We start from the raw sequence: 25,968 nt of genomic DNA on the forward strand, positions 1-25,968 counted from the left end.
CTCTGCAGTCATCAGATCTGTCATTTGAATCCACAAAAATGAACCAAAAAGGGATACTTTAATATTTCTCATGTTTTATTTAATTTATTTTACAGTTAGCCAGCATCCATTAAGTGTTATTAGTATTACTGAGAAATTAGGATGACAAGCTACTGACGGATATGTATACATTTAAACTCACAAGGACTAAAGTACAATGTAAAAAAAACACACTCATATTCTTGTATTAATATACAAATGTCAAGATGTGCATACTAAGAATCATACAGCATTCAAAGTTAAACTTTCAGTTTTAGCAATAAATGTATGCCAGTCGTCAGACTTCACCAGAAGTAAATGAGTCGACATAAAACATTCAAACCTATAAAAAATGTTCCTGATAAAAACTGGAAATGACTGGAAAAGACTCAGGACAACAAAACGACATAGTTTTAGGCATAAACTACCTGTCTAATTGTAAATGTTCTTATATCAAACTTCCCAATAACTTAAGCAAAACAAATCATCAGCTGAATTTGATAAACAAGTTGGAAACTGATGAAGAGAGGAAGAATATCATTGTGTATGATACAAAACAAGACATGACGTCACGTCTCTAAACCCCAAAGCCTCTCCGGTGCAGAGTCCTCTCGCCGGGTGCGGTGGCGCGCGCCTGTAATCCCAGTTACCGGGAGGCTGAGGCTGGAGGAGCGTTTGAGCTCAGGAGCTCTGAGCTGCAGGGACTATGCCGAACGGGTGTCCGCACTAAGTTCGGTATCGATATGGTGCTCCTGGGGGAGCCCGGGACCACCAGGTCGTCTAAGGAGGGGGGCACCGGCCCAGGTCGGACACGGAGCAGGTCAAAACCCCCGTGCCGCTCAGTAGTGGGATCGCGCCTGTGAATAGACGCTGTAGTGAAGCCTGAGCAATACAGCGGGACCCAGTCTTTATACACTCTGAACACACACCTGGGACAACACACACACTCAACAACAATGTGTTTACATGTTACAGCAGCTTCATCTCTCTACATTTATTTGGTTCTTCACATGGAAACCTTCACAAACCACTTCTGTGTGTTTGTCCTGAGCGCCTCCTCCTGGAGGAGAGCAGCAAGGAGCATCAATCCCCAGTTGATTTATTTTTAACGTTTGCATGTAATCTACTTACTTCAGTTGTCTCATTCCACTGACAAAACATCGAATACAATATATATTTTGTGATTGTGTAACACATACACAGAATATAAAGTCATTAAAACTATAGCTGCACCTTTGATAAACACTTTATTGCATCAATCATTATAATTGAAACATATAATAGGCTACATAATATTCTGAGAAGACGCAATCTGCATAGTACTTTTACTTTTGATACTTTAAGTATATTTTGATGCCAATACTTTTGTACTTTTACTTGAGAAACCTTTTGAATGCAGGACTTTTACTTGTAACAGAGTATTCCTACACTCTAGTACTTTTACTCAAGTACAAGATCTGAGAACTTCTCCCCCCTCTTCCAGCTGCAGATCTGAACTCTGCCTTCATACCCAGCCTCCACCTGCAGACAGCAGGAAGCTGCAGACGCATGCTCCACCTAAAACCTCTTCTGGAAACCTCCCACCTGTTGGACCTAACTGCTAAAACCATGTTCCCTCTTCAACCTCCGTCAAACTCTACCTCCAGTTTCTCAGGTTTCCTCCAGGTCCTGGTGGACTTCACAGTCTTCCAGATCGACAGCAGCTGATCCACAGCCGAGCATCAGAGACCTTTATTCCTCCTCCTCATCCTCCACCTTCATCACCAACTCCTGCTCTTGTTAGAGTTCTATAAAGTCCATCAATCTCTGCAGTCATCAGATCTGTCATTTGAATCCACAAAAATGAACCAAAAAGGGATACTTTAATATTTCTCATGTTTTATTTAATTTATTTTACAGTTAGCCAGCATCCATTAAGTGTTATTAGTATTACTGAGAAATTAGGATGACAAGCTACTGACGGATATGTATACATTTAAACTCACAAGGACTAAAGTACAATGTAAAAAAAACACACTCATATTCTTGTATTAATATACAAATGTCAAGATGTGCATACTAAGAATCATACAGCATTCAAAGTTAAACTTTCAGTTTTAGCAATAAATGTATGCCAGTCGTCAGACTTCACCAGAAGTAAATGAGTCGACATAAAACATTCAAACCTATAAAAAATGTTCCTGATAAAAACTGGAAATGACTGGAAAAGACTCAGGACAACAAAACGACATAGTTTTAGGCATAAACTACCTGTCTAATTGTAAATGTTCTTATATCAAACTTCCCAATAACTTAAGCAAAACAAATCATCAGCTGAATTTGATAAACAAGTTGGAAACTGATGAAGAGAGGAAGAATATCATTGTGTATGATACAAAACAAGACATGACGTCACGTCTCTAAACCCCAAAGCCTCTCCGGTGCAGAGTCCTCTCGCCGGGTGCGGTGGCGCGCGCCTGTAATCCCAGTTACCGGGAGGCTGAGGCTGGAGGAGCGTTTGAGCTCAGGAGCTCTGAGCTGCAGGGACTATGCCGAACGGGTGTCCGCACTAAGTTCGGTATCGATATGGTGCTCCTGGTGGAGCCCGGGACCACCAGGTCGTCTAAGGAGGGGGGCACCGGCCCAGGTCGGACACGGAGCAGGTCAAAACCCCCGTGCCGCTCAGTAGTGGGATCGCGCCTGTGAATAGACGCTGTAGTGAAGCCTGAGCAATACAGCGGGACCCAGTCTTTATACACTCTGAACACACACCTGGGACAACACACCCACTCAACAACAATGTGTTTACATGTTACAGCAGCTTCATCTCTCTACATTTATTTGGTTCTTCACATGGAAACCTTCACAAACCACTTCTGTGTGTTTGTCCTGCAGCGCCTCCTCCTGGAGGAGAGCAGCAAGGAGCATCAATCCCCAGTTGATTTATTTTTAACGTTTGCATGTAATCTACTTACTTCAGTTGTCTCATTCCACTGACAAAACATCGAATACAATATATATTTTGTGATTGTGTAACACATACACAGAATATAAAGTCATTAAAACTATAGCTGCACCTTTGATAAACACTTTATTGCATCAATCATTATAATTGAAACATATAATAGGCTACATAATATTCTGAGAAGACGCAATCTGCATAGTACTTTTACTTTTGATACTTTAAGTATATTTTGATGCCAATACTTTTGTACTTTTACTTGAGAAACCTTTTGAATGCAGGACTTTTACTTGTAACAGAGTATTCCTACACTCTAGTACTTTTACTCAAGTACAAGATCTGAGAACTTCTCCCCCCTCTTCCAGCTGCAGATCTGAACTCTGCCTTCATACCCAGCCTCCACCTGCAGACAGCAGGAAGCTGCAGACGCATGCTCCACCTAAAACCTCTTCTGGAAACCTCCCACCTGTTGGACCTAACTGCTAAAACCATGTTCCCTCTTCAACCTCCGTCAAACTCTACCTCCAGTTTCTCAGGTTTCCTCCAGGTCCTGGTGGACTTCACAGTCTTCCAGATCTACAGCAGCTGACCCACAGCCGAGCATCAGAGACCTTTATTCCTCCTCCTCATCCTCCACCTTCATCACCAACTCCTGCTCTTGTTAGAGTTCTATAAAGTCCATCAATCTCTGCAGTCATCAGATCTGTCATTTGAATCCACAAAAATGAACCAAAAAGGGATACTTTAATATTTCTCATGTTTTATTTAATTTATTTTACAGTTAGCCAGCATCCATTAAGTGTTATTAGTATTACTGAGAAATTAGGATGACAAGCTACTGACGGATATGTATACATTTAAACTCACAAGGACTAAAGTACAATGTAAAAAAAACACACTCATATTCTTGTATTAATATACAAATGTCAAGATGTGCATACTAAGAATCATACAGCATTCAAAGTTAAACTTTCAGTTTTAGCAATAAATGTATGCCAGTCGTCAGACTTCACCAGAAGTAAATGAGTCGACATAAAACATTCAAACCTATAAAAAATGTTCCTGATAAAAACTGGAAATGACTGGAAAAGACTCAGGACAACAAAACGACATAGTTTTAGGCATAAACTACCTGTCTAATTGTAAATGTTCTTATATCAAACTTCCCAATAACTTAAGCAAAACAAATCATCAGCTGAATTTGATAAACAAGTTGGAAACTGATGAAGAGAGGAAGAATATCATTGTGTATGATACAAAACAAGACATGACGTCACGTCTCTAAACCCCAAAGCCTCTCCGGTGCAGAGTCCTCTCGCCGGGTGCGGTGGCGCGCGCCTGTAATCCCAGTTACCGGGAGGCTGAGGCTGGAGGAGCGTTTGAGCTCAGGAGCTCTGAGCTGCAGGGACTATGCCGAACGGGTGTCCGCACTAAGTTCGGTATCGATATGGTGCTCCTGGGGGAGCCCGGGACCACCAGGTCGTCTAAGGAGGGGGGCACCGGCCCAGGTCGGACACGGAGCAGGTCAAAACCCCCGTGCCGCTCAGTAGTGGGATCGCGCCTGTGAATAGACGCTGTAGTGAAGCCTGAGCAATACAGCGGGACCCATGTCTTTATACACTCTGAACACACACCTGGGACAACACACACACTCAACAACAATGTGTTTACATGTTACAGCAGCTTCATCTCTCTACATTTATTTGGTTCTCACATGGAAACCTTCACAAACCACTTCTGTGTGTTTGTCCTGCAGCGCCTCCTCCTGGAGGAGAGCAGCAAGGAGCATCAATCCCCAGTTGATTTATTTTTAACGTTTGCATGTAATCTACTTACTTCAGTTGTCTCATTCCACTGACAAAACATCGAATACAATATATATTTTGTGATTGTGTAACACATACACAGAATATAAAGTCATTAAAACTATAGCTGCACCTTTGATAAACACTTTATTGCATCAATCATTATAATTGAAACATATAATAGGCTACATAATATTCTGAGAAGACGCAATCTGCATAGTACTTTTACTTTTGATACTTTAAGTATATTTTGATGCCAATACTTTTGTACTTTTACTTGAGAAACCTTTTGAATGCAGGACTTTTACTTGTAACAGAGTATTCCTACACTCTAGTACTTTTACTCAAGTACAAGATCTGAGAACTTCTCCCCCCTCTTCCAGCTGCAGATCTGAACTCTGCCTTCATACCCAGCCTCCACTGCAGACAGCAGGAAGCTGCAGACGCATGCTCCACCTAAAACCTCTTCTGGAAACCTCCCACCTGTTGGACACTCAAGTACAAGATCTGAGAACTTCTCCCCCCTCTTCCAGCTGCAGATCTGAACTCTGCCTTCATACCCAGCCTCCACCTGCAGACAGCAGGAAGCTGCAGACGCATGCTCCACCTAAAACCTCTTCTGGAACCTCCCACCTGTTGGACCTAACTGCTAAAACCATGTTCCCTCTTCAACCTCCGTCAAACTCTACCTCAAGTTTCTCAGGTATTCCTCCAGGGTCCTGGTGGACTTTCACAGTCTTCCAGATCGACAGCAGCTGATCCACACCGAGCATCAGAGACCTTTATTCCTCCTCCTCATCCTCCACCTTCATCACCAACTCCTGCTCGTGTTAGAGTTCTATAAAGTCCATCAATCTCTGCAGTCATCAGATCTGTCATTTGAATCCACAAAAATGAACCAAAAAGGGATACTTTAATATTTCTCATGTTTTATTTAATTATTTTACAGTTAGCCAGCATCCATTAAGTGTTATTAGTATTACTGAGAAATTAGGATGACAAGCTACTGACGGATATGTATACATTTAAACTCACAAGGACTAAAGTACAATGTAAAAAAAACACACTCATATTCTTGTATTAATATACAAATGTCAAGATGTGCATACTAAGAATCATACAGCATTCAAAGTTAAACTTTCAGTTTTAGCAATAAATGTATGCCAGTCGTCAGACTTCACCAGAAGTAAATGAGTCGACATAAAACATTCAAACCTATAAAAAATGTTCCTGATAAAAACTGGAAATGACTGGAAAAGACTCAGGACAACAAAACGACATAGTTTTAGGCATAAACTACCTGTCTAATTGTAAATGTTCTTATATCAAACTTCCCAATAACTTAAGCAAAACAAATCATCAGCTGAATTTGATAAACAAGTTGGAAACTGATGAAGAGAGGAAGAATATCATTGTGTATGATACAAAACAAGACATGACGTCACGTCTCTAAACCCCAAAGCCTCTCCGGTGCAGAGTCCTCTCGCCGGGTGCGGTGGCGCGCGCCTGTAATCCCAGTTACCGGGAGGCTGAGGCTGGAGGAGCGTTTGAGCTCAGGAGCTCTGAGCTGCAGGGACTATGCCGAACGGGTGTCCGCACTAAGTTCGGTATCGATATGGTGCTCCTGGGGGAGCCCGGGACCACCAGGTCGTCTAAGGAGGGGGGCACCGGCCCAGGTCGGACACGGAGCAGGTCAAAACCCCCGTGCCGCTCAGTAGTGGGATCGCGCCTGTGAATAGACGCTGTAGTGAAGCCTGAGCAATACAGCGGGACCCTGTCTTTATACACTCTGAACACACACCTGGGACAACACACACACTCAACAACAATGTGTTTACATGTTACAGCAGCTTCATCTCTCTACATTTATTTGGTTCTTCACATGGAAACCTTCACAAACCACTTCTGTGTGTTTGTCCTGCAGCGCCTCCTCCTGGAGGAGAGCAGCAAGGAGCATCAATCCCCAGTTGATTTATTTTTAACGTTTGCATGTAATCTACTTACTTCAGTTGTCTCATTCCACTGACAAAACATCGAATACAATATATATTTTGTGATTGTGTAACACATACACAGAATATAAAGTCATTAAAACTATAGCTGCACCTTTGATAAACACTTTATTGTATCAATCATTATAATTGAAACATATAATAGGCTACATAATATTCTGAGAAGACGCAATCTGCATAGTACTTTTACTTTTGATACTTTAAGTATATTTTGATGCCAATACTTTTGTACTTTTACTTGAGAAACCTTTTGAATGCAGGACTTTTACTTGTAACAGAGTATTCCTACACTCTAGTACTTTTACTCAAGTACAAGATCTGAGAACTTCTCCCCCCTCTTCCAGCTGCAGATCTGAACTCTGCCTTCATACCCAGCCTCCACCTGCAGACAGCAGGAAGCTGCAGACGCATGCTCCACCTAAAACCTCTTCTGGAAACCTCCCACCTGTTGGACCTAACTGCTAAAACCATGTTCCCTCTTCAACCTCCGTCAAACTCTACCTCCCGTTTCTCAGGTTTCCTCCAGGTCCTGGTGGACTTCACAGACTTCCAGATCTACAGCAGCTGACCCAGAGCCGAGAATCAGAGACCTTTATTCCTCCTCCTCATCCTCCACCTTCATCACCAACTCCTGCTCTTCTTATAGTTCTATAAAGTCCATCAATCTCTGCAGTCATCAGATCTGTCATTTGAATCCACACAAATAAACCAAAAAGGGATACTTTAATATTTCTCATGTTTTATTTAATTTATTTTACAGTTAGCCAGCATCCATTAAATGTTATTAGTATTACTGAGAAATTAGGATGACAAGCTACTGACGGATATGTATACATTTAAACTCACAAGGACTAAAGTACAATGTAAAAAAAACACACTCATATTCTTGTATTAATATACAAATGTCAAGATGTGCATACTAAGAATCATACAGCATTCAAAGTTAAACTTTCAGTTTTAGCAATAAATGTATGCCAGTCGTCAGACTTCACCAGAAGTAAATGAGTCGACATAAAACATTCAAACCTATAAAAAAATGTTCCTGATAAAAACTGGAAATGACTGGAAAAGACTCAGGACAACAAAACGACATAGTTTTAGGCATAAACTACCTGTCTAATTGTAAATGTTCTTATATCAAACTTCCCAATAACTTAAGCAAAACAAATCATCAGCTGAATTTGATAAACAAGTTGGAAACTGATGAAGAGAGGAAGAATATCATTGTGTATGATACAAAACAAGACATGACGTCACGTCTCTAAACCCCAAAGCCTCTCCGGTGCAGAGTCCTCTCCCCGGGTGCGGTGGCGCGCGCCTGTAATCCCAGTTACCGGGAGACTGATGCTGGAGGAGCGTTTGAGCTCAGGAGCTCTGAGCTGCAGGAACTATGCCGAACGGGTGTCCGCACTAAGTTCGGTATCGATATGGTGCTCCTGGGGGAGCCCGAGACCACCAGGTCGTCTAAGGAGGGGGGCACCGGCCCAGGTCGGACACGGAGCAGGTCAAAACCCCCGTGCCGCTCGGTAGTGGGATCGCGCCTGTGAATAGACGCTGTAGTGAAGCCTGAGCAATACAGCGGGACCCAGTCTTTATACACTCTGAACACACACCTGGGACAATACACACACTCAACAACAATGTGTTTACATGTTACAGCAGCTTCATCTCTCTACATTTATTTGGTTCTTCACATGGAAACCGTCACAAACCACTTCTGTGTGTTTGTCCTGCAGCGCCTCCTCCTGGAGGAGAGCAGCAAGGAGCATCAATCCCCAGTTGATTTATTTTTAACGTTTGCATGTAATCTACTTACTTCAGTTGTCTCATTCCACTGACAAAACATCGAATACAATATATATTTTGTGATTGTGTAACACATACACAGAATATAAAGTCATTAAAACTATAGCTGCACCTTTGATAAACACTTTATTGCATCAATCATTATAATTGAAACATATAATAGGCTACATAATATTCTGAGAAGACGCAATCTGCATAGTACTTTTACTTTTGATACTTTAAGTATATTTTGATGCCAATACTTTTGTACTTTTACTTGAGAAACCTTTGGAATGCAGTACTTTTACTTGTAACCGAGTATTCCTACACTCTAGTACTCAAGTACAAGATCTGAGTACTTCTCCCCCCTCTTCCAGCTGCAGATCTGAACTCTGCCTTCATACCCAGCCTCCACCTGCAGACAGCAGGAAGCTGCAGACGCATGCTCCACCTAAAACCTCTTCTGGAAACCTCCCACCTGTTGGACCTAACTGCTAAAACCCTGTTCCCTCTTCAACCTCCGTCAAACTCTACCTCCAGTTTCTCAGGTTTCCTCCAGGTCCTGGTGGACTTCACAGTCTTCCAGATCGACAGCAGCTGACCCAGAGCCGAGCATCAGAGACCTTTATTCCTCCTCCTCATCCTCCACCTTCATCACCAACTCCTGTTCTTCTTAGAGTTCTATAAAGTCCATCAATCTCTGCAGTCATCAGATCTGTCATTTGAATCCACAAAAATGAACCAAAAAGGGATACTTTAATATTTCTCATGTTTTATTTAATTTATTTTACAGTTAGCCAGCATCCATTAAGTGTTATTAGTATTACTGAGAAATTAGGATGACAAGCTACTGACGGATATGTATACATTTAAACTCACAAGGACTAAAGTACAATGTAAAAAAAACACACTCATATTCTTGTATTAATATACAAATGTCAAGATGTGCATACTAAGAATCATACAGCATTCAAAGTTAAACTTTCAGTTTTAGCAATAAATGTATGCCAGTCGTCAGACTTCACCAGAAGTAAATGAGTCGACATAAAACATTCAAACCTATAAAAAATGTTCCTGATAAAAACTGGAAATGACTGGAAAAGACTCAGGACAACAAAACGACATAGTTTTAGGCATAAACTACCTGTCTAATTGTAAATGTTCTTATATCAAACTTCCCAATAACTTAAGCAAAACGAATTATCAGCTGAATTTGATAAACAAGTTGGAAACTGATGAAGAGAGGAAGAATATCATTGTGTATGATACAAAACAAGACATGACGTCGCGTCTCTAAACCCCAAAGCCTCTCCGGTGCAGAGTCCTCTCGCCGGGTGCGGTGGCGCGCGCCTGTAATCCCAGTTACCGGGAGGCTGAGGCTGGAGGAGCGTTTGAGCTCAGGAGCTCTGAGCTGCAGGGACTATGCCGAACGGGTGTCCGCACTAAGTTCGGTATCGATATGGTGCTCCTGGGGGAGCCCGGGACCACCAGGTCGTCTAAGGAGGGGGGCACCGGCCCAGGTCGGACACGGAGCAGGTCAAAACCCCCGTGCCGCTCAGTAGTGGGATCGCGTCTGTGAATAGACGCTGTAGTGAAGCCTGAGCAATACGGCGGGACCCAGTCTTTATACACTCTGAACACACACTTGGGACAATACACACACTCAACAACAATGTGTTTACATGTTACAGCAGCTTCATCTCTCTACATTTATTTGGTTCTTCACATGGAAACCGTCACAAACCACTTCTGTGTTTGTCCTGCAGCGCCTCCTCCTGGAGGAGAGCAGCAAGGAGCATCAATCCCCAGTTGATTTATTTTTAACGTTTGCATGTAATCTATTTACTTCAGTTGTCTCATTCCACTGACAAAACATCGAATACAATATATATTTTGTGATTGTGTAACACATACACAGAATATAAAGTCATTAAAACTATAGCTGCACCTTTGATAAACACTTTATTGCATCAATCATTATAATTGAAACATATAATAGGCTACATAATATTCTGAGAAGACGCAATCTGCATAGTACTTTTACTTTTGATACTTTAAGTATATTTTGATGCCAATACTTTTGTACTTTTACTTGAGAAACCTTTGGAATGCAGGACTTTTACTTGTAACAGAGTATTCCTACACTCTAGTACTCAAGTACAAGATCTGAGTACTTCTCCCCCCTCTTCCAGCTGCAGATCTGAACTCTGCCTTCATACCCAGCCTCCACCTGCAGACAGCAGGAAGCTGCAGACGCATGCTCCACCTAAAACCTCTTCTGGAAACCTCCCACCTGTTGGACCTAACTGCTAAAACCCTGTTCCCTCTTCAACCTCCGTCAAACTCTACCTCCAGTTTCTCAGGTTTCCTCCAGGTCCTGGTGGACTTCACAGTCTTCCAGATCGACAGCAGCTGACCCAGAGCCGAGCATCAGAGACCTTTATTCCTCCTCCTCATCCTCCACCTTCATCACCAACTCCTGCTCTTCTTAGAGTTCTATAAAGTCCATCAATCTCTGCAGTCATCAGATCTGTCATTTGAATCCACAAAAATGAACCAAAAAGGGATACTTTAATATTTCTCATGTTTTATTTAATTTATTTTACAGATAGCCAGCATCCATTAAGTGTTATTAGTATTACTGAGAAATTAGGATGACAAGCTACTGACGGATATGTATACATTTAAACTCACAAGGACTAAAGTACAATGTAAAAAAAACACACTCATATTCTTGTATTAATATACAAATGTCAAGATGTGCATACTAAGAATCATACAGCATTCAAAGTTAAACTTTCAGTTTTAGCAATAAATGTATGCCAGTCGTCAGACTTCACCAGAAGTAAATGAGTCGACATAAAACATTCAAACCTATAAAAAATGTTCCTGATAAAAACTGGAAATGACTGGAAAAGACTCAGGACAACAAAACGACATAGTTTTAGGCATAAACTACCTGTCTAATTGTAAATGTTCTTATATCAAACTTCCCAATAACTTAAGCAAAACAAATCATCAGCTGAATTTGATAAACAAGTTGGAAACTGATGAAGAGAGGAAGAATATCATTGTGTATGATACAAAACAAGTAAAGCGTCTGGCAGCTGGTGCTAGCTGGCCAGTACCGATACAAAAGCAGGTCTTTAACCTCAGGAGTCCATTCTGCAGAGCAGGATGGACAGGATTTCCGAGGCAAGCAGACATTGTATCGTCCTGTGAACAAATGGACAAAGTAAAGGTATTTCGGTAATCAAACTGTGAGTTTGCCTTAACATACATATTGTATTTTATACATAGATGTGCATATATGATATATTAGCTATTTCACATGGCATTTGGGTGTTGTCTGAAAATGACCAGGTGATAAAAATCTTTGCGTTGCACAAAGTGGTAAAACTCTGCCGTACAATACTACTTTTACAAAAAGAAGGGCTTTCAGAACAACATACCGTTGATGGTGACCACAGAAATATGCTTCCAAGGAGTAACTGTGACGTCATCAGAGCATTCACAGATTGACCTTGGAGTAGGAACAGGCAGTTGACATACTGCAATATAGAAAATAAGTTAGGAAGGGTGTATTTACAGTTTTTCCTTAATTCTCCAGATTATCAAGATATTCAATAACATTTGGCATAATTTCTACATATCTTGCAGCCCTAGTCAAAACCAATCATACTTTTTTCAATCAGCTATGTACACTTCCCATTCGCACTTGGGAACTACACTATAATGGGACATTGTAATGTAATGTTAATCTTTACATACTTTGTTCACAAAACTGAGGCTGGCCATTTTCATCCACCACCACAGCAGTTGTAGGGGGAATGGGCTCCAGAAATCCATTGAACACAGCCTCTCTGTCATGGAAGATATTCCTCTTGTGGGCTTCCATGTCACAGGTTGCACAGAGGAACTCCATGTCCAGTGGAACACAGTCCAGGCACCTAATAGCCGCTTCTTCTGCACAGCATCTGTGGCACTTCTGAATGGCTATTCTCTCAGCTGAGAGTTTTGCATTAAAAAGCATTGGCCTAGCCGTTTTCATTCTCACATCTGTGAGAAGCTGCCTTTGTGCCCAGGCAGAAACCGTTCCGTCTGTTGCCTCCGGAACCTGGACTGCAGTTAGGGTGTCCCTTAACTCTTGGAGATGTGTTTCTAAAAAATAAAACAGCTGTTAAGCCACCCTAAAATTGGTATGATGGATATTAAGGTAGTATACTGAACCACTTTTGAGTTGGAAAAATATATGCGGACTAATAATAGCAACATGCTATGAATCATTATATGCATCCAAAGCAATATTAGCAAGTGATACTTATACCAAATATGCATTCACTTGTCATGAAACAGTCAATACTCAATACTTTATTATGATTAACTAGATGAGTATAAAAATGGAAAAATTGGGAAAAACTGTAGTGCCAGTCAACTGCTGTTATAACCAATATACTCACCAAGACTACCAAACTCTTGATGTTCTAGCTGAAGGCCTTCCTCATGCACAGGATCGTCTCTTCTGGCTTGTGAAGCTGCAGAGACAGTCATTTTTGCTTAACCCTTCAATCAATCTAAAATTACACCAATTAATTGTAATATGAAAATGCTCTGTAAGGACTGCAGGTAATGAAACTAAGAACATATTACCACAGCATCACAATGACAATTTACATTTGCCATACTTTTATCCAAATCGAGGTACACATTTTCAAAAATACAACACAAGCAAGGATTATCAGTCACAGGCTCTTAAAATATCTTGATTTAATTTGAAAATGTTTTAAACATTGCAACAGATTTGTCAAGAGGTATCTTTAAATTACATAATTTCATACTGTGTACACCAAAATAACTTTGTTATGAATTAACTTTATTCTTAGACTTAGAAATCATGATATAGTAAAGAACAAACCTGATGCGGAACGTTGTGTTTCCCGTTGTCTCTCACGTCTGCGTGTGACCACTGGATTAGAAAGAGGTCTCTTCCTGCTTTTTCTTTTCTTTTCCGGAGGGATGGCAGGGGTTTCAGTGGCCATGGCAGCCTATATTTTTTCAGAGGTTGAGATCAACAACAAAGTTGTAATACAACATAAGACAGCAGCACTTATATTTTAGCAATTATTTAACGGTTGCATATAAAGGTCTAACTGACCCTTTATATTACATCAATAAAACGCAATAGCAATGATTATATTACAGACTTGGGTATTTGCTTATCATGAAAAGCCTCACCCTGGCCTCGTGGAGATGAGCCTCGCTAATCAATGCTGCCATGTGCATCGTGGCCTCATTGGGATCCTCAAAGACCCTCACTTCAGGGTTGAGGGACATGGCATACAAATAATACAAACAATACAGACACAATATACAAACAATACACAAAATGAAGAGAGTGAGAGAAAGACAGGAGAGTGAGAGTGATTGAAAGAGAAAGTGAGAGAGTGATAGAAAGAGAGACAGTGAGAGAGAGTGGCTCTTAAAAGTGCCGTTGGTTTTATATGTGTGTGTGTGTGGATATGTGTGTGTTGGTGATAGTAAGCGTTGTAATGAAGCTGTAAAACAGGAAAAATAAAAACATGATTAGGATTATTTAGAATAACAGTAACATCTGTGCAATACTCTATGCAATAATAATTCATCTGTGCAATACTCTATGCAATAATAATTCATCTGTGCAATACTCTATGTAATAATAATTCATCTGTGCATTACTCTATATGCAATAATAATTCATCTGTGCAATACTCTATGACATAGAGTATTGCACAGATGCACTCATGTAATAATAATTCATCTGTGCATTACTCTATATGCAATAATAATGAATCTGAGCAATACTCTGGCATACATTATGCACTTATACTGTGCATATTGTTATATTATGCACATATTTTGACATACTTGTTTTTCTTATATCTTCTACTATATATTTTAATTCTACAATGTAACAATCCCAATTTCCCCCGGAGATCAATGAAGTATTTCTGATTCAGAGTGGGACATTGGGTGGTCCCCACTGGCCAGTCAAATCCTCTGGAAAAACTCCAGTTCCACATTTTTGTTCCACCGATGCCCTTTAGCCACTATTACAACTCTGTGTTGAAGACTGTCTTTACAACACATGTGCAAATACATGCATTTAAACATATTTTTCTAGCAGGCACCTCCACTATCCAACTATGCCGGGACAGCTAATGTCATGTAGCTGTATAAACTATAAATGCTATCCAGCTAAAAACTTTGACCGGAAGGCCAAACGCGCAACGCGTAGCCTATTGTAAAAGCTAAACACACTACAAAACTCTACAAAACTCAACCTAATATCCAGGAATGAAACGCTATAGAGACTGTGCTACAGTGGAATAAATAAAAGCAATATTATTTCGTGTTTTAAAGAAATAAACTCCCCTTGATTTGAGATACTTACTGTAGTCCGTTGTCAGATGAAATTAATGAAAGTGAGGTGACTGTGGGTAACGTAACGTGGCTACGTCACGTTGCCGTCAAGCGCGACGTAACGTTGCCGTGGTAACGACGGAATCTTCTTCTGGTTTATTGTTGTTATAATAAAAATGATTATTATTGCTATTAAACAAAAAGCATTTAAAATACAGTCAGTAGCCATCATCATTCCGATGTGGGGAGAGTGGTTTTCACCATCATTATATATTTTTTTAAATGACTAATATTGGCCTACAATACCCCTTTATTGATCAAATAGGAATATAATTGTCTTTTAAATAACGTAAACTAAAGGGAACAATCTATTTGACACAGCTGAAGCTCTGGCCTTCCTTAAAAACTAACTCATTTAATAAAAATCACAGTTGTATTACACACAATGCATTGTTTTTTGAGAACACAAATTTGGTAAATAATGCACCATAATACATTCTGACGAAAAATAAAAATTATTATGAATACAAATAAAATAAAAGAAGCCTCCTGTGAGTTACTACAAGCTATAAAGTAGATTTTAAAAACGTTTTATAGACTAAAAAGCCCACTGCTGGACGTTGTGCACCACGACAAAGGAGCCTCATTCACTTTACATTGGCGTTGTTTGCGTGGTGCAGACATGTAAATGTAACAAAGTTCGTGACTCCACCACGCAATGCAGTGTTAAGCAGTCGTGGTGGAGTCACGCATTCTGGTGAGATCAGGTTGAAAAAATGTGTTACTTCACAGTTTTACGACACATTTTATTTTTTTTGACTTGCAAAATTATCTTTTAAATTGACAAACATCATATGTGTAATTCGTGGCACAATTCAAACGGGATCGAAAGATAATCGTTCTCTCTCCATTGACTTCAATGCATAACTTTTCCGAAATAAGGTCCCATGGGGCTCAACCGGAAGGGGAGGGACTTCGCCACTCTATTCTAGTGTTTACGTTTGAAGCTGTGTGGAAGGCAGTTACATACCGAGATATACAGTATAGTTGCCGTGACCACAGTTAGCGAACCAAGTTAACGCGAAAGAGTTCAATTTACCGTAAGTAGTGCTTCATTATAATATATCTAAATACAAAAATAATAATATATAAAGTTAAATACCTAAGATATCTTTGGTGTTATATTAAGTTAAATACTAAATCGGTTTGCTTTATGTATACTCTGTCAGATCAATTGTTTTTCAGCTACGGCTAACGGTAGGCGACTTATCGTTTATGATACTCAAAATATTCCTTTTTCTAATGTTATTACCTTCTCTGGAATCAGTGGTGTAAAGCAACAAAGTGGATTTATTCAAGTATTGTAGGCCTACTTAAAGGTACTTGTACTTTACTTGAGTATTTTAATTTGTTTGCTACTAAACTTCTACTCAACTAGTTGTTATTGTTTGAACTATGTAGCAACGGTAGGAACTGCTTGCGGACCTTTTTGATTACAGATTTGAAAACATCCGTTGCTTGCTTTAAAAGTAGCACTTCAAGTAGCAATTCATTATGTCAAACCTTGGAAAGTATCTAGATATCCCTGCCCTAATACTTTTCTTCTTTCGTATGAGTAACATTTTGATTGCAGGACTTTGACTTGTAACAGAGTATTCCTACACTGCCTTCCCTTGTCTGCCTAGAATTGCCTCAATAGCTCTGAATTGTTACCGTCCTAAGTATCTACTGTAAAAAATAACTATAATTATAATAATCTAATGCTTCTTTCAGACATGGATAAAATGTGGCAGAAGACAGTCCTAAATGAACAAGGTGGTTGAGAATAAGATCAGAGAGCATGTTAAATGTTGCAGTGGCATTAATTATGACTGGAAATGATTGCTGACTTCATATTGCAATTATCTTTCCTCCATTCTCAGAGACAGAGAGCGATGAAGAAGAGTACAATGAACTCAGGAGAAAAGACTATGAGGTAAATGACAGACGCAGCAAGACTTTTGACAAATACCAGAAGGCTAGACCCCATCTCCCCTGTTTTAGTCTCTCTTCACTGGCGACCTGTCTGTTTTACAATTTGTTTTAAGATTTCACTGATTACTTTTAAAGCTCTTAACGGGTTGGCTCCTGATTACCTCCCTGACTTGTTGTGCCCATATGAGCCTGTCCGCAGTCTCAGATCCTCTGGTAGGGCTCTGCTGGCTGTTACCAACACCAGGCTAAAAACAAAGAGTGGTCGAGCTCCGCAGCTCTGGAACTCCCTGCAGAATCAGTGACATCTTTTAAATCACTTCTTACAACTCATCTCTTCATTAAAGCCTTCAATGATGCCACTACTTGATTTTACTCAACATCCATGTTTTATTTGTTTTCCTTTGTTTTTTCCATTTGAGTATTGCTGCTATTGTTAAAACGCTGTATACTTGGTGGTGGGGATTGTATTATTATACCTGCTACACCTGCTGTTCTACTTCTCGCAGCAATGCTCTGTGTGAGAAGATTAGGGGGGGGGGGGGGGGGGGTAGATCAGAGGACGTCTCTGATTGCTGCCAGGGTTTAACTAAATGTTTCCATAGAGTGAAGCGAAGCTGTACTGTGCTGGTGTTCCTATGTGTTCAACATAATCTCAATTGAATGAAAATGATCAATTTAACATAACGTGTTAATTCTTCCCTGATGACCCCCTCCCTCTCATTAATGAGCTGCAACTCTCTTTTGCCCCTCATCCTTCCATCCACAGGAGTCTCTAAAGACCGGCAGGTCAAAGGCTAAGAAGTTGACGGAAGCCTGTCTTAAAAAGAGGGTACAAGTGAAACTGGTTGAATATGACTTTATAGAAGTGAATTACCTCTCTGAACAGTACCAGAAGAAGTTTGAGGAGACATCCGAGAATGCCAGAATATTGTGAGCAGCAGTGGATTCTCTGTCATTGTAACTTAAGACTGGATACAATATATTGATCTAATGTTGTAATCTTGTCTCCGTTATCAGTTCTGAAAGACAAGGCAAGGCCAAACAGGAGATGTATTCTACCAATGAGGAGTTAACCGATCAAATAAGGACTAATACAAGGTAGGCTTATGCTAACATTGTGAATTTAACATAAATACAGTATGTGTACATCTGCCCCACGCTGTATGTGAACAGTGGAGGAAGAAGTATTCCAACCCAGTCTCACGGCATTTCGTGTTATAGTCACAAAATTAATTTAATCTATTGATTCGTGTTCACCAACACAATTTTCGCATTTTTTTCGTGTCACACAGAACGATTTTAAAAGCAATGTATTTCTATTGGTAGTATGTTTCGTGCCTGCACCACGTCTTTTTGTCCGGTCGGGTCTTGGAATACCAGAAGCTGTGTGGTTCATAAAAACATGTTCTTACTCAATATCTTACCCTAAGCCTAACCCTATCCCTTTTTATTTTAAATTGTATAATGTCTGAGTTTTTTTTGCCGTCAGTGAGGAAAAGAAATGGCTCAGAGCCTCAGAATACTGAAATCTGTATTTTATGTCATCTTTTTTTCCTTCTAATTTGTTATTATTTGGTGCAGGCACGAAACACACTACCAATAGAAATACATTGCTTCTAAAATCGTTCTGTGTCAGAATACTGAAATCTGTAATTTTTTTTATTTAAATAATTTGACTCTTGTGACTTAAAGAGTAAGTCCACTAGATACCTTTTTAGAGATGCATTTTGTTAAAAGCAGCTAAAGCTTTTCAATAAATGTAGTGGAGTAAAAGTACAATATTTCCCTTTGAATTGTAGTGGGGTAGAAGTACAAAGTAGCAACAAATTGAAATACTCAAGTAAAGTACAAGTGTCGCAAAATGATTCTTTAGTACAGTACTTCAGTAACGTGACTTTTCACCTCTGCCCATGGTGTGTATGCAAACAGATATGAACCATTAGGTGCTTGGAAAAGGTTTTATAAATAAACACGAGCTGTTTCAGACATACTCATCTGCACTGAACATAGATCCAAACGTACTCTTTCTTCTTCATAGGGAGCCTCCCATGTTTGATGAGATCCGGCCTGAATATAACAGATACCTGAACATCCTGTTGAAGCGGCCGCCTTCAGAGTGGCAGGAGGCTCTGAGAACTACAGACCTCAGAGAGCCAGCGAGGGTGCAGGGTAAAGTGTTACAACTAAGTGAATCAACATCAGTTACAATATGAATAAGGTATTATTTAAGGTATACTTTTTTTAAATCCCCTGACTTTGGTTTGAAATCATCCCTGATCACAGGCTCGGAGAGAGGTCTGGACTCCAGTGCAGGTGGAGTGTCCCCCCCCCCCCCCCCCCCCCCCCCCCCCACACTGACACGCTGTAAGGACACATCAACGCTCACATCCACCACAATCACCGCTGCAAGTGTTGGTCTAACCCATATGCTGTGGTTCAGTGTTTCATTCTCAAAGATTTCAAAGGCTTTATTGTTATATACAGAGAAGCTACAGTGCAGATATGGAAAATATCTTAAGTGCCAAGCTCCTCCAACAATGCAACATAATATATACAGTGGAGGAAATAAGTATTTGATCCCCTTGCAGAACATGTGTCAGTACTTGGTGGAGAAACCCTTGTTGGACACACAGAGGTCAGACGCTTCACGGTTATATGCAAATACACATTCATCTTTTATATAATGTCAATTTCTGGATTTCTTTTGTATATTCTTACTCTCACTGTTAAAATAAACCTACCATTAAAATGATAGATTGTTCATTTCTCTGTAAGTGGGCAAACTTACAAAGTCTGCAAGGGATCAAATACTTATTTCCTATATAGAACACAAAACAAAAACCAAGTAAATGCACGAGACATATACATGTAAATAGAATAAGATAGACGAGTAAAGAAATTCAAATGAAATATTGTACAGTGAAATAAAATCAAATGTATTGTTTATTGTAGTGATATATAATCAAATAAATAAATGGTCAGATGCAGATGAATACTTTAGGTTATGAAGGCACTTCACAGGGCTCGGTGCATCTTCATCTGTCTCCAGCACAAACCCTGTCTTTGGCATTGCAGGGTCACGGATGGTAACGTGGATGGCGACAGCTCCCAATCTGAGGTCAGTTTTCCTGCTGCTCTACCTAATTGTGTCTTGAGTGTTTTGTGTGTGTCCCCCCCCCCTGCAGGATAAGCTGGAGCTCTCTCCCCACCAGATACTGGACCTGGTGACAGAGTTGACGGATCAGGTCTTGTCACTGACTCGCAATTCATACGGGGTGGATGAGCCGCCACTGAAGGAGCTCATGCAGGACATAGAGACCATTTCTAGGAAAATGTAAGCATGATTTATCCTGAGGTTAGTTTGACTCTAGAAAGGAATCTGCATTTTGTGGCGTTATCATTGAGCTCATATTTCAACATAATATCATAGAGAAAACACGACTGGTGTACATATGACATTGACATGTCATGTACACAGCTACAGTTGGGATACCTTTGTTATTATGTGTACTCTCATATTGGAAGAGGACATTCAGTATTTTCCCAACACTTTACCATGTTGTGTGAGACTGGCTGTCAAGGAACTTGTTTTAATAAATGTTCAAAAGAAAAACATGAAGTGCTAGATACTAAGCTGTGACCAGCATGTGACAATAAAGTGATGGATGTCTCTCTCCCCTGTGTGTGTGCAGGGAAGAGGATGATGAGAAACTTACGCTGCAGCTGGACGAGATGAAGGACAGGATCGTCAGCGACCTGGAGAGAGCCGCCACGCTCAAAAAGAAGGTTCAGCTCCACGACTCAAAGGACCACGTAAGGAAGCCCAGTGTACTGTACGTTAGATACAGCAGAGTAGAACTCTGAAGGATGCACTTTCATTTGATTTAACCTACAATTTAAAAAGGAAAACAAAAAAGCAAGAAATCATCTAAAGTGGTATCCTATCTCACCACAGCACACATTCCAGCAGACTCAGGGACAGTTTCACCCCACCGGCCATTAGACTGCTACCACTCTACAGTATACCATCAATCTGTTTGCATCTGAAATATTGATCTATTATTACAATAAACAGTATTTATTTCACTGTACAGAATGTAATATTACATTCTGTCTTTAGCTCATCTTATTTGATTTGACTTATAGTTAACTTCTCCTGCATTACTTGCACATTAGTCTTGCAACATTCTCTTGCACTATTTGATTTCTTCTCTGTTCCTTCCTGCACTACTTTTTATTGTTTTTGTTTCGTTTGTTTTATGTTGCATTGTTCGAGGAGCCTGTGACTTTAAGGTCGCCTATTATTCAAAGTCCACTTGTTCATGTCTTTTATACACACATGTGTCCCCTCTGTGTTAAGAGACACAGAACGTTTCAGGAACAAACAGTCGCTCTCTTTCTGTCCTGATCCATCCATATCAAAATGTAAAAATATGAAAAAAGACTTTGCAGAGGGGGTGTGGCCTGCAGCATCTCATTGAGATGTTTTCTATGTGTTTCTGTCTGTTCCCTACCTACAGGATACGATTGTCAGATGCTCTGGGTGTGAAGATAACTGAAGTGTATCGCTGCTGCGTGGACTCCCATCCGACCGACCTCAGCACCTTGGAGAAGCTGACCAGTGTTGAACAACCGTATATCTTTACTGTTCCAGTTCTTGGAGAGCATCCCTAAAGAGAACCTGAAGACACTGAGGCTGATCAAGGACAGCGTTAGGAGGGGCAGGTTCTGTGTTTATGAGCCTGGAGTTAAAGGTGGATCCCAGTATGTATGCTTTGAATGATGAGAGTGTATGAGGGGTCTGGGGCCTCATTTATAAAGGGATATACGCTCAAAAAATGGCGTACGCCAGTTTCTACGCAATGTTTGCGATTTTATAAAATACTAACTTGACGGAAAATGTGCGGTCCTCCACGCAACTCTAACCCATGCGTACGCAACTAAGCACGCAAACGGGAGAGACGAGAAATTGCAGACACCGTTGGCAGAAGGAGAATGGAGAGAAATATGTGGAAATAATACCATAAATAAAATGTTACCTCTCATTTATCAAATATGAAGAATTCATTTTCAAACATTGATTTAAAGCCAATCTTAAAATGATTAAAGAAACGCCTGTTTGAGACTCCTCAGTGCACACAAAACATAACTTGGAGAAATAAATAAATACAGATATGTTATTTAAAACCACCTCGAATATGTTGTGTTAATGTTATGAAATGTTTTCTCATAAATGATGCAGTAAGCAGGAGGACAGAATTACGTCTAAACTGACGCCGTTTTGCATTTCTATAGGTTGTAGATACGAGCATGGTTTTATATACTATCACGTTTAATCGTGTTTTATGCCGTTTGCCAAGACTTGATAAGTCGCTCGTAAAACACAGGAGGTATGGAAACTAAGAACACCATAGGCCTATGTGGTCAATTGTACAGCTAATATAACACAATCCATTAGTTGTATTTCCTTTAACTGGTGGATTATGGATATATAGTTGCTGATCGACAGCTGGAACACAAACCACCAAATACAACAAAATAATTCAGATCCAGTCGTCATGACTCCACTCCGGAGGGATTCCCCGATCATTTCTTACAGTTTCTCATCAAGGGGGTGTCTCCTGTCCCCGGGACAAACACACTGCCTGAGGAAGGTTATGTGTAATTCTTTTGTCATTAACTTTTTTCGGACCACTTATTTATTTATTTTGGTGACGATCCGACCTCCATGCTGCTACTCTGGTTCAAACTGCATCCACCAAACATTATGATTTATCTCGACCTCCCCACAATAACCAAAATCTGACACGGTGTGAGATGTCTTTTTTAGCTGTTCTGTCGTCATTTCCTGCGATCTTCTTCATGCAGTCAGTCAAAATGAATGAATGAATGGGCGTTTCTTTGACTATTTATAGGCAAATATGAAGGCCGTTTACGAGTCGATTGTGATTTATCAAGGGAACAGGCGTAGGGAGTGCCGTACGCACTTCCCTCGCCGGTACGCAATGTTTTGTGAATCGGAAGAATGGCGGAACATTTATGTACCTATTTTTGTGCTTTGTACTACGTAAGCAACCTTCCTACGTCCGCCAATCCTACGCAAGGCGTTATAAAATGAGGCCCCATGTCATATATTTCACCCAACATTGTACATAATCCTTTGTTTCCTTTTCTGAGTGTTTTACTATTTGCACTAGAGTATTCACATATGTTGTAAATGGAAATGATATGACATTAAACCTTTTCAAAGGGTGTGTTTGTATTCACTGCAGTTGATATGATTAGTGTAGTTGCCAGCAATGTGAACCTGGACATTTCTGACAATTGTCAGGTTCAAAAAATAGCAGTTTTAACCAGAAGGTGGCAATATGTGTACTCTCTGCTTGACAGGCTGGTTATTATCCCTACTGCAGACAATTTATCTTAAATATGCAGTCTGTCCTATCCAAATGATCCAGAGTCCCCTAAATCTTCTAAACCCACCCAAAAGTAATCAAATCAGCCCACAGAGAGTACAAAGATTGGCATTTTCTGGTTAAAACTGACATTTATGATCCTGAAAACGTCAGAAATGGACTCCTCAATAACCTCCAAACCACTCAGAAATGTTCCAAATCTGCCCATTTTTTAACTAGTGTCTGTACTAAAGTTAGCATCCGGCAGTTTGTATGTGCTGGGGACCCGTACTATACATTTCTAACAGAAAACGTTGTGGTACTCAATATTACGGGTTCACAATAGGACTCTATGATGTGGCAACTAGACTAATAACAGAAAGTGCAGAAAAAATGGGAAGTTTGCAAATGAGCTTTTTTTAGTGTCATATGTTGCAGGCCAGTCACTAAAGTAAAATGGTTTATTAACAACGTGTAGAGAGGTGCGGTTGTGTGATGAGCTCGTTAGGTTAAACCTTGTTCTCTTGTACTGCATCATGTTCCAGGCTGCGTGAGGAGCAGCTGAGACTGGAGAAGGAGAAGTGCAAGCAAAGATTAATGGATAGAAAGAAACAAGTGAGTCTTCTCTCCAAACAGGAATAATGCCATATTGGAAACATTATACCACACATTTTAATTTAATGCAATTAATCAGGATCATCCTCCACTAATAATAATAATAAGACTTTTCATACCCCAGGCGCAGCTCAAAGTGCTTTTTAAAAACAAGGCACACATCACAAGTCAAAGCAGAGAAGAGAATTCACATCAGGCCAGGACGCTAGAGCCTTTTAGCACATATGCCGCATAGCAACATGATATAATAGTTCAACACTTTAAGGGACACACGAGGTAAAAGGTATATTAATACAAAATAAATAATCATTTAATCAATATGATCCCTCGGTAAAATAAAGGAAGACAAAACCAATAAATACGATAAAATATAAAAACCTATAAAATTAATAAAACAATAAAAATAAATAAAATAATATAATACATGCATAAGTCTTGGCATCAGGTACAGTTTGGGAAAAATCTGCTTGAGTACATTACAGCAACAAAAAGTTAATGTTACTTTAAAAAATACATTTTGAACAGTTTGAACTTTATCCTTTTTTCTCCAGACTGGAAGACAGCTCAGGCCCAGGTGCTTCCCTGTTCAGAAGAAGATCCCAGTAAGTGAGGAGGACAACATACCTGCTGAGAAAGAACTCCATGCCTTCCTCTTCACCGAGAACGACGGTTAAAAAATAAATGCCACGAAAAGCCAAACATGTAGAAATATGTGTGTCCAAAAGGAATGGTACTGAAATATTGCCACAAACTACTTTTTTATTTGCACTAAAAAGTGACACTTTCAGTTTTAGCAATAAATGTATGCCAGTCTTCAGACTTCACCAGAAGTAAATGAGTCGACATAAAACATTCAAACCTATAAAAATGTTCCTGATAAAAACTGGAAATGACTGGAAAAGACTCAGGACAACAAAACGACATAGTTTTAGGCATAAACTACCTGTCTAATTGTAAATGTTCTTATATCAAACTTCCCAATAACTTAAGCAAAACAAATCATCAGCTGAATTTGATAAACAAGTTGGAAACTGATGAAGAGAGGAAGAATATCATTGTGTATGATACAAAACAAGACATGACGTCACGTCTCTAAACCCCAAAGCCTCTCCGGTGCAGAGTCCTCTCGCCGGGTGCGGTGGCGCGCGCCTGTAATCCCAGTTACCGGGAGGCTGAGGCTGGAGGAGCGTTTGAGCTCAGGAGCTCTGAGCTGCAGGGACTATGCCGAACGGGTGTCCGCACTAAGTTCGGTATCGATATGGTGCTCCTGGGGGAGCCCGGGACCACCAGGTCGTCTAAGGAGGGGGGCACCGGCCCAGGTCGGACACGGAGCAGGTCAAAACCCCCGTGCCGCTCAGTAGTGGGATCGCGCCTGTGAATTGACGCTGTAGTGAAGCCTGAGCAATACAGCGGGACCCTGTCTTTATACACTCTGAACACACACCTGGGACAACACACACACTCAACAACAATGTGTTTACATGTTACAGCCATGGATGTATAATAAGAACTGGATACAGCGTGGGAGGCGGGGCCTCATTCATTCCTATGAGAGTTGCTCATTCGCGCATGATGATAAAATGGCCCAACTTTTGATAGAGCGAAACGTCACAGATTACCCGGCATGCCTGAGAAGTACCCGTATGTGCGCTCATAGCGCATGCGCAACTTAACCATGCCCCCCAAAATGCTCGTTCACATCAAGCACGTCAATTTGCGTACACGTAACAGCACCGCACGTTCATGACAGCATGGTAATGGTTTTGTTATATGTAGATTTGATATTAACGAGGCGGGCAGTTAGCAGCTAGCGGTTAGCTAGTAATTATGCTAATTTACACATCAATCGTTATGTACTTTATATTACGCTTGTAACAGGATCTAGTGATATCCAAGCAACAGAGCTTCATTTAGCATGAAAGAATTATTGCACTGTATATATATATATTATATGTATTATATATATACAGTGCAATAAGCTTCTTAGTGCAATAAGAAGCTACAGTGACGTTAATCGACGTCGG

At 40.3% G+C, this 25,968-nt stretch overlaps 2 protein-coding genes and 1 long non-coding RNA gene across 3 annotated transcripts; 2 read left to right on the top strand and 1 right to left on the bottom strand.

Moving 5' to 3' along the window:
• Window positions 1–11,222: 11,222 nt before the first annotated feature.
• Window positions 11,223–13,927, bottom strand: LOC117499928. The gene is made up of 6 exons (XM_034152624.1): window positions 13,797–13,927; window positions 13,477–13,606; window positions 13,022–13,096; window positions 12,333–12,722; window positions 12,014–12,112; window positions 11,223–11,777 (listed from the first exon to the last, which is right to left on the bottom strand). The coding sequence occupies exons 1-6, from the start codon at window positions 13,893–13,895 to the stop codon at window positions 11,563–11,565; spliced, it is 1,008 nt and encodes a 335-aa protein (XP_034008515.1). The 5' UTR covers window positions 13,896–13,927; the 3' UTR covers window positions 11,223–11,562.
• A 2,808-nt stretch (window positions 13,928–16,735) lies between these two features.
• LOC117499704 (protein enabled homolog) lies at window positions 16,736–21,493 on the top strand. The gene is made up of 10 exons (XM_034152287.1): window positions 16,736–16,775; window positions 16,883–16,935; window positions 17,701–17,864; window positions 17,952–18,032; window positions 18,973–19,110; window positions 19,218–19,298; window positions 20,010–20,052; window positions 20,120–20,268; window positions 20,627–20,747; window positions 21,455–21,493. Exons 1-10 carry the CDS (start codon window positions 16,736–16,738, stop codon window positions 21,491–21,493), a joined length of 909 nt encoding a protein of 302 aa, XP_034008178.1.
• A 108-nt stretch (window positions 21,494–21,601) lies between these two features.
• LOC117499557 lies at window positions 21,602–24,715 on the top strand. The gene is made up of 3 exons (XR_004557718.1): window positions 21,602–21,659; window positions 23,875–23,944; window positions 24,496–24,715. It is a non-coding gene; the product is annotated as an uncharacterized LOC117499557 (long non-coding RNA).
• The last annotated feature ends 1,253 nt before the right edge of the window (window positions 24,716–25,968 follow it).

Source organism: Trematomus bernacchii, unplaced genomic scaffold, assembly GCF_902827165.1.
Source record: "Trematomus bernacchii unplaced genomic scaffold, fTreBer1.1, whole genome shotgun sequence".
In the NCBI taxonomy this organism is placed as follows: domain Eukaryota; kingdom Metazoa; phylum Chordata; class Actinopteri; order Perciformes; family Nototheniidae; genus Trematomus; species Trematomus bernacchii.